The sequence below is a fragment of the Lissotriton vulgaris genome, chromosome 8 (genome assembly GCF_964263255.1).
Source record: "Lissotriton vulgaris chromosome 8, aLisVul1.2, whole genome shotgun sequence".
Lineage (NCBI taxonomy): Eukaryota > Metazoa > Chordata > Amphibia > Caudata > Salamandridae > Lissotriton > Lissotriton vulgaris.
Genome location: NC_141696.1, coordinates 667,425,400 through 667,441,604, shown reverse-complemented (window position 1 = coordinate 667,441,604; position 16,205 = coordinate 667,425,400). Strand labels below are relative to the sequence as shown.

Sequence of the window (16,205 nt, the reverse complement as noted above, 5' to 3'; positions counted from 1 at the left end):
TTGTCACTCCCAGGCCAGCCCGACACAGCCGCTCCCCAGGAAGAGGACCCTGTGCTCTTGAAGATCAGATCTGTCCTCCCACCGAGTGAGAGGACACCAGGAACAACCGGAGCCACACAGGACTGCTACCCGAATATTAGAACCTTTTCAGCACAAAGCCTTGTTGTGCTCCGTCCTTACACTGATGTCAAGGAAGACCACTTAAACATCACACAAAGGGAGATACCCTTGAATCCAATAAAGGACACGGTGAGAGATTGCAAATAAGATTCTTTGTCCCTAAAGATGGGCCTATAGCCAGTTATTACTCTAAGACCTTGTAATTTAACATACATTTGATGTATAATAGGCATTTGATGTGTGCTAAATTGCAACGTCTTTGAGTAAGACTGGTGTGTGTATCACAAGTTGCCTGCTTACCTCCCACAATTTTACTGTGGCAGGCGAGAGGATACCTTTGTAATAACTGGCTATAGGCCCATCTTTAGTGACAAAGAATCTTATTTGCAGTCAAGGAAGACCAACCTGCATGTCGAGGGACTTCAGGGACAGTGTGACCCACTTTCTGAGTCCTGTTTGCACCTCTTCTGCAAAACAAAGACCAAGACGTGAGTCTGTGACCTCCACCACTCAACGCCACAAAGCACCTGTGCATCTGTGTCCCCTAGCTCAAGGGTGGTGACAGTGCCAGTGGGGTCCCTGGACCCACAAGAGCCAAGCCCATGCTTGGGTTTGCCCAGACTGGACTTCCAGTTGCTGTCTGCAGCCTCTTTCTGCAGACCCCCTCAAACCATGAGAGACTCCTGCACCAGAATCCAAAATCAAAAGGCACCACTGCATCCAGCCCCACAGCCCAAGGAGAAGTGGACCAACGGTGTCCCCATGTGCCTGAGGATCCCAAGGGTCGAGCCCCACTGTGGGTTCCTCCAGACTGGTCCCTCAGCCCCTGCTTGCATCCTCCTTGTAACCAGACATTCTCCAATTTAAGTGAATGGGACACCTGCTGCCATGACACACCTCTGCACCCAGGCATGCTGAAGAACAATCCTGGAAGCCGCTGCTAAGTGCCGAAGTGCAATACATGTCTGTCCTCCATATGATAGCATTACAGATCCAGAAATTGCACACTGTCCATTTAAAAAAAATGTAAAAATGTATACCTCAAAAAGCACTTACCTGATTCTGATGATCTTCGTATCTAAATTTATATTAAAGTATGTGTGATTTTTATAAGCTGGTGTCGGAGTCCTTTATTGGGTGTGTGTCTCATTACTGCCTTTGTGTATGCAATAAACACTTAGCACTACTCTCTGATATGCCTAACTGCTCGCCCACACTACCACAAAAGGGAGCATTTGGGGCATCATATGTGCCTCTGTAATTCCTTTGGGGTTTGCCTGGACTCTCTGCACAGTGTAACTCATTTTGGTACAGTATATAGAGGGCCAGTTTGCAACATACTGTTTATGTGCTGCATAAACACTTTAAGTGTTTATGCAGCACACAAACTAAGTCTAAGTTAAGCCTGATGGCATTTGTGCCAAGCTACCACAGGGTTAAGCACAGTTTAATTTAGGGACTTTTCACCTTGAAGAGGAATATGATTAATGCTTGGGAAGGGTTTCACCTCCCTCAACCAATAAACCAATTTCTCACACTACTTTAAATAATGAAGATCCTCATTTGAATGCTGAAAATCACCATGAGCTGTTTTGTTTTCATCATTATGGACATCAGTACATTCATAGAACAAATAACCCCCAGAAAATATACAATTATAAACAGTGGGAACATTGTAGGGCCCTACCCACATATAGTCTCAGAGGTTTCCAGAGAGGCTTCTCTAATTTTAACAGTGATGACAGGCCATACCCATATTCTTTTTATCATTCCCCAAAATTCAAAATACTTCAAAAGATGTTGATCGCTAATAACAGGTTAATCGACTCTGCACAGCTTTTATTCAATCACTTGTTGTACATAGTTAAGAATATCGGAAAGAAAATATTAATGAAAAATTGTTTGGGGAATTAAGTTTTGCCGAATTAAAAGTACATAGACTTTATTCAAAGCATGTATGATTCCCAGAGAAATTATATTTTCAAACAATACAGTTCAGTAAACTCCATGCTTTGAGTTTGCTTCTATTAAAGATCTAAAGACACCATCTACTGCAAATGTTAATCTAACTCAATTCCCAAACTGTCAATGGAAAGTAAACATTGAAAATGCAGAACTTTATGACATGATTCAAAATGATACCTATAATATGACTGCATTTGACTCACCCAGAGTGGGCTTATGGCCCATAGATACCGCAGTGTGCATAAATACGTTTATTTCTAAAGTTGCTGGTCCCTTAGCAAATAGACCAGATCCTTGAATATAGCATATATTTCCCATGATGGTGCCCAAATGTAGGGTTGGTAAAGTTTGCCTGCGATAGCTAGCACATTTTAGTTTAAATGCTGTGGACGAACACCGGTCCAAGATTAGTGAGGGCATCGATTTCAATGACTTTCTTTGGGGGCCCACATCCAGTAAAAAATAAAAGATTTGCGTCCAATCTAATATATATGCCGTCATCAAAGAAGTGCAGGCATATTCAGAAAGAATCGCTGCGGTAAGAATCAGGGAAACTGTCAAAGAAATAATGCAGACCAGATGTAAGGTCTTAGTGAATGGCTTCCATACACTCACACAATGGGTATACACAATTTTAATAAGATCCTCAGCCCTCAATCTCCTGAAAGAAGATTTAAGTGTCTTACAGCAATGAAAGGATCAGATGTGGGCTTTAAAACAATTACACTGTACACTACAAACCTTGAAGCCCAAAGGGTTCTATGGCAACTCATAAATGAGAGTGTCGTGTTCAACCCTTATAATCTAACCTCAACATAGAAAATGATGTCTGAAAAAGAAGCATCATACACACTCTTAAGTATTGAGGATAAAGAAAGAACCTCATTTTCTGTAGCTGAAGACCTGCATAATATGTAGCTCCTACATACAGCAATATCCTTGTCAATCACTGCCTATTATTTGTATCATTGTCAAAAGTGCACGTCCTTAGGTTGGTATGAAAAAATACATGATACCCTCCAACACCATGAATGGAAATCTTCAGCATTCATCTGCACATCTTCATGCACTAATCTGCTAGGACATTCACTCCTCTGTGATTCCATCACTTTGACACTGAGATTGTAAATCTTTGATGAAAGATTGCCCTGCAAACTGCTTGCAACACCTGCTCCATTTATTCTTTATTATCACTCACTCCTACGGAATGGTTCTTATCTAATAAGGACAACTGAGAGCTATTGTGGGATAACTTCCGGGTTCACCTTCCTGTTAAGCATTTTATGATCATCAAAATGTGGTATTACGATGTAAGGAAAGTGACTCATTGCCAAAAACAGACATGATAAATATGTGTTTTGATAAGCTAAATAAACTTGTTGCGACCTTAACACAGAAAGAGGTGTATTGAACTTCTGCAGCAGAAACCTTTTGCCCTTCAAACAGCCCGAGTCTGCATCTGAAATCCAAGACTTCTGTGGACACAATATCCAACTTATTTTGTGACTTACAACACACCATCTTTCATTCATCAAACATAACAGATACAACTCGAGTTTAAAAAAGCATTGATTTGACTTACTGGCTGATTTTAAAGCTATTTTGGGAATTATTAATTTGCTCTTCAGTTCACTGTTTTCAAGTCTGATTGGTAAATTCTCAGTATCTTTGCTGATGGTTGGTTGTGCAATTCTCATTTTTCTTCTAGTGAAGGAATGATGCCAGCATGAATGCCAATATAAATGAAAATGACAGTTTAACATAAAAAGTGGCGTAAGAATATGACATTCTAATTCAGAAAATTATTGAATGATAAGCGCAAATTGGACTCTTTCATTCTGCAAGTTTCAAGCTCCCTAAGTGAGACCTTCCTCTTGATGCATAAACTGTTTTGAAACAGTCGGCTAGATGTTCATTTAGAGTTCCCCAATAGTATCCTTCAACATCAGAGAAGTGATTCGACCACTATGATTGCATCTATCATAATGCACTGCAATGCAGCTGTCAATCTTGAAGCATGAAGTTTATGGTGACCCATCAATTCTAGCAGCACCTGCTCGATCACAGCCTCTGACAAGAATCGGACAGTGAACAGTGTCTGCATCCTTGGGTTTCATTGATTCTGCACTCCAACACGTGCATACCGAATCTACAATGCCAACAAGACCAATACCTCAAGGTCAGCTGGTGCTATTTTACAAACTACACGTCATTATCATCAATTTCTCCTTTGCCATCTGTAGCTTTAACATCTACATTCCTTGAAAGATTCATGCCAACTCTGAAATCCCTGTGAAAGTAGCAGCAACAAGATTGCATCAAAATGTAATAGGGATGTATCTGTTCCTCCTTTTTCTGCAATCACATGAAAAAAGCTCATTAAAGGACAGTCTGTACCTTTTTAATATTGTTCTTAAATACACTTTTCCCCCCAGTCACAATAGTTAGAAAATTAACATATTTGCAGAGTTTCTGTCATTTATCACAACACATATAGCCTTACATATCTACAAATGTATTAATCACAAATGCCTTTATTATCACTCTGGTAGTGGGGGATCCCATGGTTATTAACTTTTCTCTTCGAGGCATTCTCCTTCTTGAGCTGCATGTGCTTATCAATCAAAAGGGGATATATGCTATTTATATAGAATCCACATTTAATATATGCAACTTTTCTATGTAATGTGATAATGATGTTTTCTTGAATATATTGCAATGTCTTAATTTAAACACTGCCTTTTATTCCTACATCAATTGTTATTGACTTTTGAAATGTTTGTAGAAGGTTGATAACCATGAGTCTCATTTATTATTCTTCATCGAACACAGTCTTGCAGGATAAAAATAAGCAAAGGGGTATCAGACCAGCGAATGTTAACTGATTAAATAAGGTTATGAAAGCTAAGCACAAGAAGTGAAGGGCTAAAGAGGAACCTTAATGTCAAGCAACGAGATAGGCCATGCAGAAACCCTTCAACCACTTTAAACTAAGGCTACTTGTAAAGGCATTTAGGCATCCCTTACTGGGATTATCAGCCCTGCTAGCCAGCACAATGAGAGTGAAAGAGAGTTTAGGGTTCCACTAACTATTCCCTCTAATGTCTCTTGGGGATTGACCATTCCCATAAACACGTCACTCAAATATTGATGAGTGGGTTGTGGGGTGAGTGCAGTGGAACTGTGTTTTGGGCTTCAGTTGGCACATTGGTCCTAGGGGAGCTAAAAAACCTAGCTCTGTGTTCATGAGTAATCTAGAAAACATATCACCAGAAGAGGTCAACTGCCATCAGGAGTGATCCAGGTGCGGACCTGAGTCATGAGGGGTCATCACATGCCCTGGAATGTGTTTCATGTGGGAAACTGCATGAAGAAACTACAGCAAGATCAACAGCTTTCCATCTGGCATGTCTGTAACTTGCTTGGATGACCGGTGCTGCCTGATGTGCAACATATACTGCATACTGCTGCTGAAGTGGAACACCTGCCCCACATTCCAGAGGTCAAAACTTCTGTGAATAAGTAATTGCCAATCAGGCCACTTGTGCCCTGTCCTTGGCGTCTTGAGGTAGGGGTGAGCCTGCCGCCCGCATTCCCACACCAACAGAGAAGATGCAGGCAGTGCAGTGCAGACAGTGCAAGCCTGACAAGTGCACTTTCCAGCAGTGCAAGCACCATATCTCTACTGAACAGGTAACATGGGGCCTGAGCTCGAAATACTGTGGGAGTGTGACAACAAAGCAAAACGATAATGCTGCAATTAGAAAGTTAACCTTTTCCCAGCGTGAACTCTTTGGCTCAAGAACTATTAAGACTGACCTACAAATTGTCCATATGGTAACCGATTAGTGAACCTGCACCTAATATTTACCTGTATGAATACTTCTGAGAATTCATCAGAGATATTGAGGGTACTTTAAAGTGTAAGAGGGCTCTAAGAGGATGTAGGGTTTTAATAAGAGCAAGGAGATGAGAATGTTTAGCCTGTAGCTGTACCCCCATCTAATTGTGTTATATTTTGTTTAGCTGTGATCTTAAAGTGCATTTATATACTAAAGACAACCAGTGGGCTGTACAGTGTTTTATTGTGAATGTTGTTTGACTGTTTGAGTTCGGATTTTCTGCTCTCACACTATCTACTTGAGAATACTTTGACTGTTCTCCAACGACCCCAACCACCAAGACCGTGGCCCAAGAGCCTCTGCTCCATGGCGTACCAAATGAGGGCTGACAACAGTCTTTCCAAATTGTAAGCTCAATTTATTTTTCCTAATGGATATTCAATCTGTTTAAGTTAAAAAAATTGTATTATGTTTAAACAGTAGAGCATTCAAACAAAGGCAGACTAAAGACATAAAAGGGTTACATCTTGTAGCGAAGTACATGTCTTGCACTGGAGCTGAAAAGTGCTAGAGGAGCCCAGAAAGTCAGCAATCATCTCACAGCTAGCAAGGCCTGTGTGTATCAAAGATTTAGCACATTTGCAAAATTCAGCTGTCTCAAAGTTTCCTATTATCTGTTTTCAATGAGACAAACCACAAGGCATCCAACTCCATTCTTCCAAGTCCTCAAGTGGTTTTACTCTGTGTACGGCCACGGCGATTTTTTTCAGCCAACGTCAATTCCTGCACATCTCTACACCATCATATAAACCTTATTTCCATGTCCTGCAGCCAGTGCACCATATATACACCTCTTAGCATGAAGTAAGTAGAGTGCTACCCATTTGTAGAGTATTTTCCTACACTTTTTCAAGTAGGATATAGCCCCAGAATGCACTGCTTCGTTATGAGTACTCTCAGGTTCCACACCGCACCTCAAAGAGAGGAAACCACTTGATGCCAATATTCTGTGTTACAGGGCACAATCATTTTAAATGAAGGAATACAGCACTATCCGTATGCATTTAATGCATCCTATTTAAGTTGCTTTCACTTGTAGAACAACATAGTCTAATGCATCACATGATTTTTTTTATTATTCCAAAAAAGCTACTTGCAAAAATTTCCATTTTTCCAATATCAATAACATGCAATATCCCACTCATACAACCAGGGCCGGACAGAGAACCAAATCCGGCCCTGGCAAAGTGCTCGGCCGGCCCCCTGGGGTGCGACCGAGCTCTTTGCCGGGGCTGGTTTTGCGGCTGATTTTGTTACAGGGTTGATTTTGCAGCTATGCTGTAAAAACGGCCCTGTAACAAAAACGCCCCCCAGTGGCTAAAACCGACCTCCACCCTTGCGGCGCACCGGGGGATTGCCCGGTGCCCGCAACGGCCAGTCCGGTAGCGCTTACAACGTTTGGGAAACTTTCGTTGATGTTCCTCGTGAACATGAATGTACCAGCAACAGGGAAGCAAGAATAAGGTTGGTGATGTTGTTGTACAAGTGGAGTGGTACTTGAGAACCCATGCCATCCCTTACTGCATATTCAGTGCCATCCAAGAGTTCTCTGCATCAGTTACTAGACCTGCTTCCAGAAACCTGAATCTGCACAATGGACAGAAGTTCAAATGCATAACAACTATTCCTTGATGTCAAAGTTATACTCAGCTACTCCCCACCATCATTTCTGCCTGCAAACGATATGAACTAAGCAACAGGGACTCATAAAAAGATGCATTTCGTGAAACTGTTTTTACTATGGGCCCGCTCCGCCCACCAACCTCACCGAGCAGGTTTATTTTTTCTTGTTCGTTTTTAAAAGCTCGAATTTCAGTTGTCAAAAGAACTCTAGAAACCCTCTCTAAAGTTCACTTGCAGGCAAAATATCCGCATTTTAAAACCCCAAATTAGATCGACATGTGCATTATACTTGCCGAGTGTTTGGCAGCATTCAACATGATAGCAGACATTTGAAATGAGCATACCTTTACTACTGGTACGACTTGTGTCAAATAATGGAAGTGAGAAACAGTTTACCAGTGCTACAGACACTTTGCACTCCCATGCAGATGCCTTATCAGTGGCTTCAGACTAAGTGAATATTACAGGGGGAAACGTAATAAGGCCAATTGAATTCTTCCAAAGCTGAGTGCGCTGACAATAAACTCTCCAGTACACCACACATATTGCATCATCAATGAAGTATATCTCTCACAGTACAATAGCTAATACATGTTTGAGACATCATTGAAAATGTCCTGTCACAGCTTTCTTACAGAGACAAACATCATGCAAATACAACATTTTCAGAATTCATCTAAAACAATTCAAAACCTAACATATGTGCTTTTTAGTTACAATACAATAGCCGCCACACATAAAATGATGAATTACGTTAGGTCTTCGTGTACTGCTTTTAGCAAATTTACCAGGTTTCAAATGATACAATGTACTCACTTAATGTAGTAGGGAACTTTGTTTGGTGAGATCGCCCTCTCCCAGGGACCCTGGACAGAAGCTGCAAACGGAAAAGAAAGGCAGACACTGAGGTCAAGTTCAAAGGAAACCGGAAAGACAACATTCATCTTTGGAATTACAATTTTACACTCGACCGGGCTGATATGGGCCTGTTTGCTCAGTTGCCCATGAAGGCAGGAAGGATTAACCTGCTGTTCGGAAGATCCTGTCCTAATCTGAGCGAAATTGAACTCATTCAGGCGCAAAGATAAATGCAAAACCCCCCTCCACCTCGGACGTTAAAGGAGAGATGAAAGGAGCGTACAGGCGGTAGATCTGTCTCCTGGTCCTATCGCATATGCTGCCTTCCTTCCGGCAATCAGGCTGCTTCAACCTCCACTCCTGATGTCACTGTCTCAACAGCTGTGTTGGCAAAAAAAAGTGTCTCTGGCAGTGCAATGGATATCCAAAAGGAGTTTTCTGGGACTGTTGGCGTCTCAAGCGTGTATACAAATGTCCTTTTAAAATCTTGCCTGTTTCATCAAACCTTTACTTTTAACATTTACTTATGGTAGGAAGTTAACAGTTTAGCCAAGGGAAAATATCGGAGTCACTAGGTTACAGCCATGGACTTCAATTCACCAAGAAGCCAGTGGTAGTGGAAGTGACATCACATGCCCTTTGACTTGTAATATGTTCAGGTTTAATAAAATAACACGAAACGTTGCTTACAGAGCCACAAGCCTAATTTAGGTGCTCATTAGGATGGGGACGGACCTGCGTCCGTCCGCCACCCCAGAGGAGGAGGGACCGTCCGCAGCGGCGGTCCCTCCAGTGCAATTAGGATGTGACCGTCCACTTCCTCAATATTTAACATTGCGGCGGGTGCTGCTTGAAGCAGCACCCGCCGCAAGGTTAAATATGCATACCCCCCTGCATGCATGCACAAAGCAGCAGGCACTGCGCGGTGCCTGTCGCTTCGTGCACGCAAATGCAGGGGGGTACCATAGGTACCCCCCATGTGCACCCCCCACCCCCCGTCACCCTGGGGGCCCGCAACGGGCCCCCAAAGTAACCACCATATGTCTTTCCACAGCAGAGAAGCCCCCGCGGAAAGTCATCTGTTTACCCCCATCCTAATATGGCTGGCGGTGTCTGTTAGACACCGCCTCCATATCAAAGCTTTTCCGCCGCTGTCGTAATTCGCCCGTGGCGGATGTCTTCCTGACCCCCCAGCTATCCTAATCTGGCGGGGGGTCTTTGAAGCCTCTGCAGCGGTTTTTCCGCATCCTCCGGGCCAGCGGACACTTCCGCCGGCCCGGAGAATGTGGAAAAACCGCAATCCTAATGAGCCCCCTAGACATTAAATATAACAGTGCTACTGCCATGTCAGGAATGCAACCAGCATAAACCTATGGTCAGTCATCACTTGCCTGAGGTCATGCAACACCACCTGAAATGAGCCACCAATGTGAAATTACTGCCCAACAGGAAAAGGCACAACTATGATTGGAAGGTTCACTCAGGTACAGGCATGAGGAATCACATCAAATGTTGCAGCAGTGAGGCTTCAATCGTACTCATGGAATAGATACAAGAGAGGTGGCACCAGGGTAAACATCCCTCATCGCTTAAAGCTGACATAAACCAGGCAGTACTAGTGCAAACATTTAGCCCTGCGCCTGGGCTAGGCCGACTGAGGATAATTTTGAATTCCATACCCAAGAGAAAATGGTCTCTCTTAAAGGTTCCAGCTGACAACCCTTTGGATGAGAAACAATATAAGAATTGTTTGGTGCTGTTGTTAGTATGTTGCTCAATATCACTACAGCCACTTGTGAACAAATACAAAATATATTGATTGTATTATTGTGCCAACCTATAAGTCTCTAAAAGTCAGCATCAGAATAGGCCATTTAGGCACACACTTCGATGTCAGGCTCTCTATACCTAAGTCAGGCATGCAATTCTATTCCAATCAGTGTGACATCTTACAACTGCCAGTGTATCCTTGCAAACATTATATCCGGAGACTCGTGTGAATGAATGCAGGAAATCTTCCAACAGTTCAGGATCTTCCAAGTGTTTGTAAGCCTCCACAAGAATAATTCCAGATTCACATGGCTTATCATTTTCTATGAAATATGAAGCACATCACCCCTCTTTTACCTTCAACATCCTACTTGTTTTACATTCTGCATTTTCCAAATACATTTTCAGTCATAATATATATGAACATTTATTTGGAAGGGGGTGCGCTATGGGAAGGAAAACATGCACAGATCAGATCCCCTCCTCTGTCCTTTTTTTTAATAGCAACACAAGCATTTTGGATTCATGGATTTGTAATTTTTGTACATAATGTTGGCTAATATAATTATAGGACAAGCTCAAGATGCCCCTCATGGCATGTTGCTGATTGGTAATTATCCAAATATATGCATTTACCTGCTTAGTACACTGACATGCCTTGATAAGCTACAGTTTTAAGCAAGCTATACAATTGACCATGTAGACGAAAGCAATGTACCCAAGATCACACAGTAAGGGCAAGCCATGATTTAAACCATTAACTTTATTTCAAGCCAACAATGTTGCCATCAAATGTATCTATCTACCCTTCAAAATATACCTCTTGCAGAAATGTGCTAGTGAACCGAACTGCCAAAATCGCTTCAATTAAGACTGTTTTTGTCAATTTACTCTTTACTCAAGGAATGCAGTTTACTTAAAAATAATAAACATTCATATGTATTATTCTGAAGACTATTTACTGTTGTAACCGTGAAAGCACGGTGTTGGAAAAGCCCTTTTTGGAGGGTTATCCCCAAACTTTTTGCTTCTTCCTTATTTTTCCTGACCTGTGGTTGTTGGCAATAGGACTCTGGGGACTTTACCGCTGCTGTTCAGTGCTAAAGTGCATATGCTCTCTGTATAAATTGTTATTGTAATTGGTTATCCATGATTGGCATATTTGTATCACCAAGAAGTCCCTAGTAAAGTGCACTGAGTGTGCCAGGGCTGGTGATATAAATGCTACTAGTGGGCCTGCAACACTGATTGTGCCAACCAGCATGAGCAGCCCTAAACTGGTGTCTCAGGCCTGCCACCGCAGCGCCTGTGTGCAGTCTGTGAACTGCCATGTCAACCTGGCCAGTGTCCCCACTGACAAGGCCTAACCCTTCCCTTTCTGTACACATTGGTAACCCCTATGGCAGGCCCAAGGTACCCCCTTGGGCAGGGTGCAGTGTATGTGAAAGCTAGAGCATGTACTAGTATAGGTGATATGCTCTGGTAGTGAACTACAGACATTTTCGTTTTTCACTATTGTAAGGCTATCTTACCCATAGGATATCATGGGGAATGCTGGCTACAGTGGTTACCTGCATATCTTCCCATAGGAGCAAGATAGGACATAAAAGGCTGTATCCCTGAACTCAGAATTTAATAACACATCTTTTAAGAAAGGTGTTTTTTAAATCCTGTGTTTGAGAACAGCACTTTTAGAAAGTGGCTGTTCTCTTGTCTGGCCTTTTTGTGTGCTTTGGCCTGTTTGTGAATTGACTGTCTGGTTTGTGAGTGACAGGGGCTGGGTGGCTCCCAGAGGCTGAGTGGGACATCCCTGGCTGAATAGCTCCATCTGCATCTAGATGGGAGGGAGGAGTTGCACTTGGGACCTGAATAGGACTGTGCCTGCCCCCCCACAGTGCTGGCTCCAACACCTGTGGTGCATCTGATGTCTCTGCTCTGCACTGTGAAAGGAAAGAAGGAGTCATGTTAACAGAGTGCTCTAAAACTGGTTTGGACCGGGCTCAGAGCCTTCATGCACAAAGGAAACAAAGACTTTTTGGGGTATAAGTACAGGACCCAAGACCATTCAACTTTAGATCATCCTGGAATCAAGAAGGAACCTTTGCCAAGAAGAAAGCTGGAAGACTGAAGAGGAAGGACTGTCCTGCTGTGTGTTTGTGGGCTGCCCTGCAGTTGCTTTGCTGCCTAGGAGAGGGGAAGGACTTTGCTTTGTGCTGTGTCTCTTTGCTTGAAGAGATCTCCAATGTTTTTCCAGGCATCCGCAGGTGCGTCTAGCTTCTTGGAGATCTTTGGTGAACCAGGTGGCTTTCCTGGGGCGTTGCTTGTCGGGGTTGTGTAGTAGGGTGGGGTTGTTAATGCAGTTGGCGATCCAGGTGTGGAATTCCATGGCCGGGAGGTTAGAGTTGGTTATAGAAGTGGAGACGTTGCAGTTAAGTGTGGAGTTGAGTTGTTCATTGATGTCTCTATTCTATTTCCTTTGCGGAGGGCATGAAGCGAGTTTGTGGGGCTTGGGTTTGTTGACGAGGAAGTGTACGCAATGGTGGGCGGTTCAAGGGGGCTGTGTGGTGTGGCTGAAATGAAGGCTGCTACCTCCAGCGAAGATGGGGTCGAGAGTGTGTCCTGCCTTGAGGTTGGTGTGGTGACGAGTTGTTTCAGTCTGATGTTGGCGAGGTTATCGCGGAAGGCGATGAGGTTGGGGTCGCTGGGGTTGTTGAGGTGGAAGTTCAGGTCTCCGATGAGCTCGTAGTCCGTGGTGGCGATGGCGAAGGGTGCAATGAGGCCGATTATGACAGGGTTCAGTGCATTTAGTCTAAGGCTGAACTCTAATTGGAAAGCAACTGTGTAGTTTCAGCTCCTCCAGCAACATTGTTTTCTTCACTGACCCAGCCCCACAAGTGTGGTGCAGTGCAGCCATCACCAAGGCACTAGACAATTGTTAGGAAATAACTAGGGAAGAGTGGAGAATATGCCTTATTACTAACGGTCTCTGCTATATGAGCAGTATGGCCAGTTGAACAAGCTGATAAATGGTAATGCCAGGTCACCAATAGGCAAAGTGTCCAGAAAGTAATAAAGTCTTTTATGTGGTCAGTGGGGACCTCGGACTGACCAGCAACTGATAGTCACTGTCCCTTTAGGCCTGGCCCCGCCACTAGCACTCCAAAACAAGTAATTTCTGCTTGAGCCCTCACAGACTTCATGGGGCTGTTCACACTGGCCGCACTGACAAGCCACAGACAGAACAATGACTGACCCTGCTTCACAGCACTGACAGTGTGCTCTCTATGGCCTGAGTCTTCAACCTGATTACCAGGTTTTTTGGCCTGAGGAGATAGTTGGTCCACCCACTCACAGTAATCCTTCAACGTGAACCAGCAAAGAGAGGTAGGCTAACCAACAGGCCTTTGGCAGTAAATATTGCACTGAGTGTGCCAGTGAAGCAACACCACTAGATTGTAGTCTACCACTGATTCATCATCCTAAAGAAGTTATTATTTGTACCCCACTTTTTAATTATTACACATACCAATACCTACTGCCTGCGATGCTTACTGGTAATGTCAACACCTAGGTGCTAAAAATCAGACAACAGTGAAAGCCATAACCCTTCCCATGGAAACCATAAAATACAGTGGACCGGGTGGGGGCGTGTTGGAGGGGAGTGAGGGTAAGAAAAAAATAAAAACGAACATACCTGCACTGCCGGGCACCACTTCTCGTCCGCCCTCTTCGATCCAGTCAGCAATCAGACTCCCCTAGTTATTCACGATGCTGCTGTCACCAGCGTCGTGATTGGTCTGTATGCCATGATTTGGCACTCAGACTGGCAGTGAGAGCCTATGCATGTTTTCCACCTAGGCTGTGCATTACAGCCTGATGGAAAAAAAGCTAAGTACGCATTACTATTCGGCCGGCACAAGATGGCCTGCCAAACTGTCATGCCCACTTAGAAAGTGCTCACCACTCCTTCCCCGGCTCTGTGGGCAGTCCCGCACCTTCAGAGCTGTAACGAGGTGGGGGCGCCTACCTCACATGACTGGTGGGACCCTCGCACTGCTGACCACTCATCGACTCCTTCTTTACAGCCCGGTCGGTGGGACGAAGGACGGAGCGGTCCGGAAGATGACCACATCAGCGGCTCCTTTAACTGGGCGTATTCAGAGGATAAGGAGGAACCACCCCCGAGTGACGTGAGAGCGACGGGATTGGAGAAAAGGAAGGAAGTCCTGTTTGTCGGGTGTGCGAGCACCCCGGAGGAGGAGAGTAAGGCGGAAGCGAGAGGAACGGAGGACGGAGGCAACGAGGAGAAGAGCGTGGAGAAGACCAACCCGGAGGAACAACACGGAAGAGACGGAGAGACGGAAGGCGGAGTGAAGCCAGGAGGCCAACGACCCTGCGGACCGCCGTGCCACGCTCCCGAGGGAGGAGTGTGGCTGTCACAGGTACGGCGGCGTTGGGCGGCTTGGCTGGGGAGGCGGAGCGAAAGCGTGTAGATCGTGTATAGACCCTGTTCATGCCTATCCTGTGTTGTGCTCCTTTCCCGTCTGATCTCCCCTTCCCAGCCCTATTCCTTCCTAGTCTTCCCCCCCCTCACACGCACACCGAGCACTGTAGATAAAAGAGGCACGGTACACTGGGTTTCCCTCACATACCCCGGACCCCCAGGTGCAACCTCATTGAGGACTGAACCCTAACGGCTCCCTTTCTGTTGGTTTCCTTGCATGCACCGGAGCCTGAGGCAGCGGAGAGCCGACCAGCTTCCTAAGACTCTGGGGAGACAGAACCGCCACAACCCCTTCCACGAACAACGAAAGGAGAAAGCAGACCATCGCCACGGACCCCAGTGTATTTGCCCGTGAAAGACTGACTCTAAGGAATAGAAAGACGTTAATGTCTAAGCCTATCAGGGTTATAAAAATAAAACCATCATTAACTCCTCAACTTGGTGTCACGGTCGTCCCTACTCCCACGCCCACACTGGTGTCAGAAGTGGGATCTACCTCCACAGAACCGACCATGGCCATGGAACAAGTGATCCAGACCCTCATAGACGGGCAACAAAAGCTGGAATGGGCAATAGGCCAGCAAATCAACACGGCGGATGCCGACCGAGAGTTATTCAGAACATCCATGACACAACAGATGGACAATCTCCACAAAGTCGTGCAGGCCCCAAGTGCAGCCATACCGAGACTAGGCGGACAACACCCCTCGGGAGTGGCCCTGCAGAAATATATGACAGGGGAAGATCCAGACGCATTCCTGCTAAACTTTGAACGGGCGGCGAGGGCATGTGGGTGGCCTGAGGATAAATGGCCGTTCTTCCTGGCTCCCTTATTGACAGGAGAAGCCCAGGCCGCCTATCAAGTGGCCAACCATTCCGGTACATCCAAATATGTAGATATTAAGGCGGTGATTTTAGATCATCTGGGCATGGATACGGAGGCATACAGACTCCGTTTCCGAAAGGAGAAAGGTGTCACGGGAGAGAACCCAAAAACAATGTACCTAAGAGTTAAGATGGCCGCAGAGAAATGGCTGAGACCTGACGTCCATACCAAGGAAGAGATAATGACAAGCATTATCCTAGAACAGTTCATGGAGGTCCTGCCCTATGGCACACAAAGATGGCTTAGACAGCATCCAGGACTAACGGCCGCCCAAGCCATTGAGATGGCCTCCAATTACAATAGGGCAGCTCCCAGGTCTTTTACATGGGATATGGACAAGGGCGGCAAGCCAATCCCGAATTCTTAAAAACCGGAGAAAAAGAAACCAGTCCCCGAGCCTCCTAAACTCCGACAATACCGACCAGAAGGACCTCCCACAATGAGAGGACCCCAATGCTATGAGTGCGGGGAGTGGGGACATATAGCCCGGATGTGCCCCCATCGAAGAAACACAGAGGAACCTATGGAGGTCGGCTACATACCTAAAGCCGTGATGTACTCAGCCGAAATGGGACCT

At 44.9% G+C, this 16,205-nt stretch overlaps 1 protein-coding gene across 2 annotated transcripts in view; it reads right to left on the bottom strand.

Annotated features, from left to right (window-relative positions):
* The window catches only part of DMD (dystrophin), a 4,652,165-nt gene that overhangs the window by 842,133 nt on the left and 3,793,827 nt on the right, over positions 1–16,205 (bottom strand). For both annotated transcript variants that reach the window (XM_086934537.1, XM_086934536.1), the window contains one exon: positions 8,427–8,487. In XM_086934537.1, the coding sequence (XP_086790663.1) occupies positions 8,427–8,487 (61 nt within the window). The remainder of the gene's footprint in view (positions 1–8,426; positions 8,488–16,205) is intronic.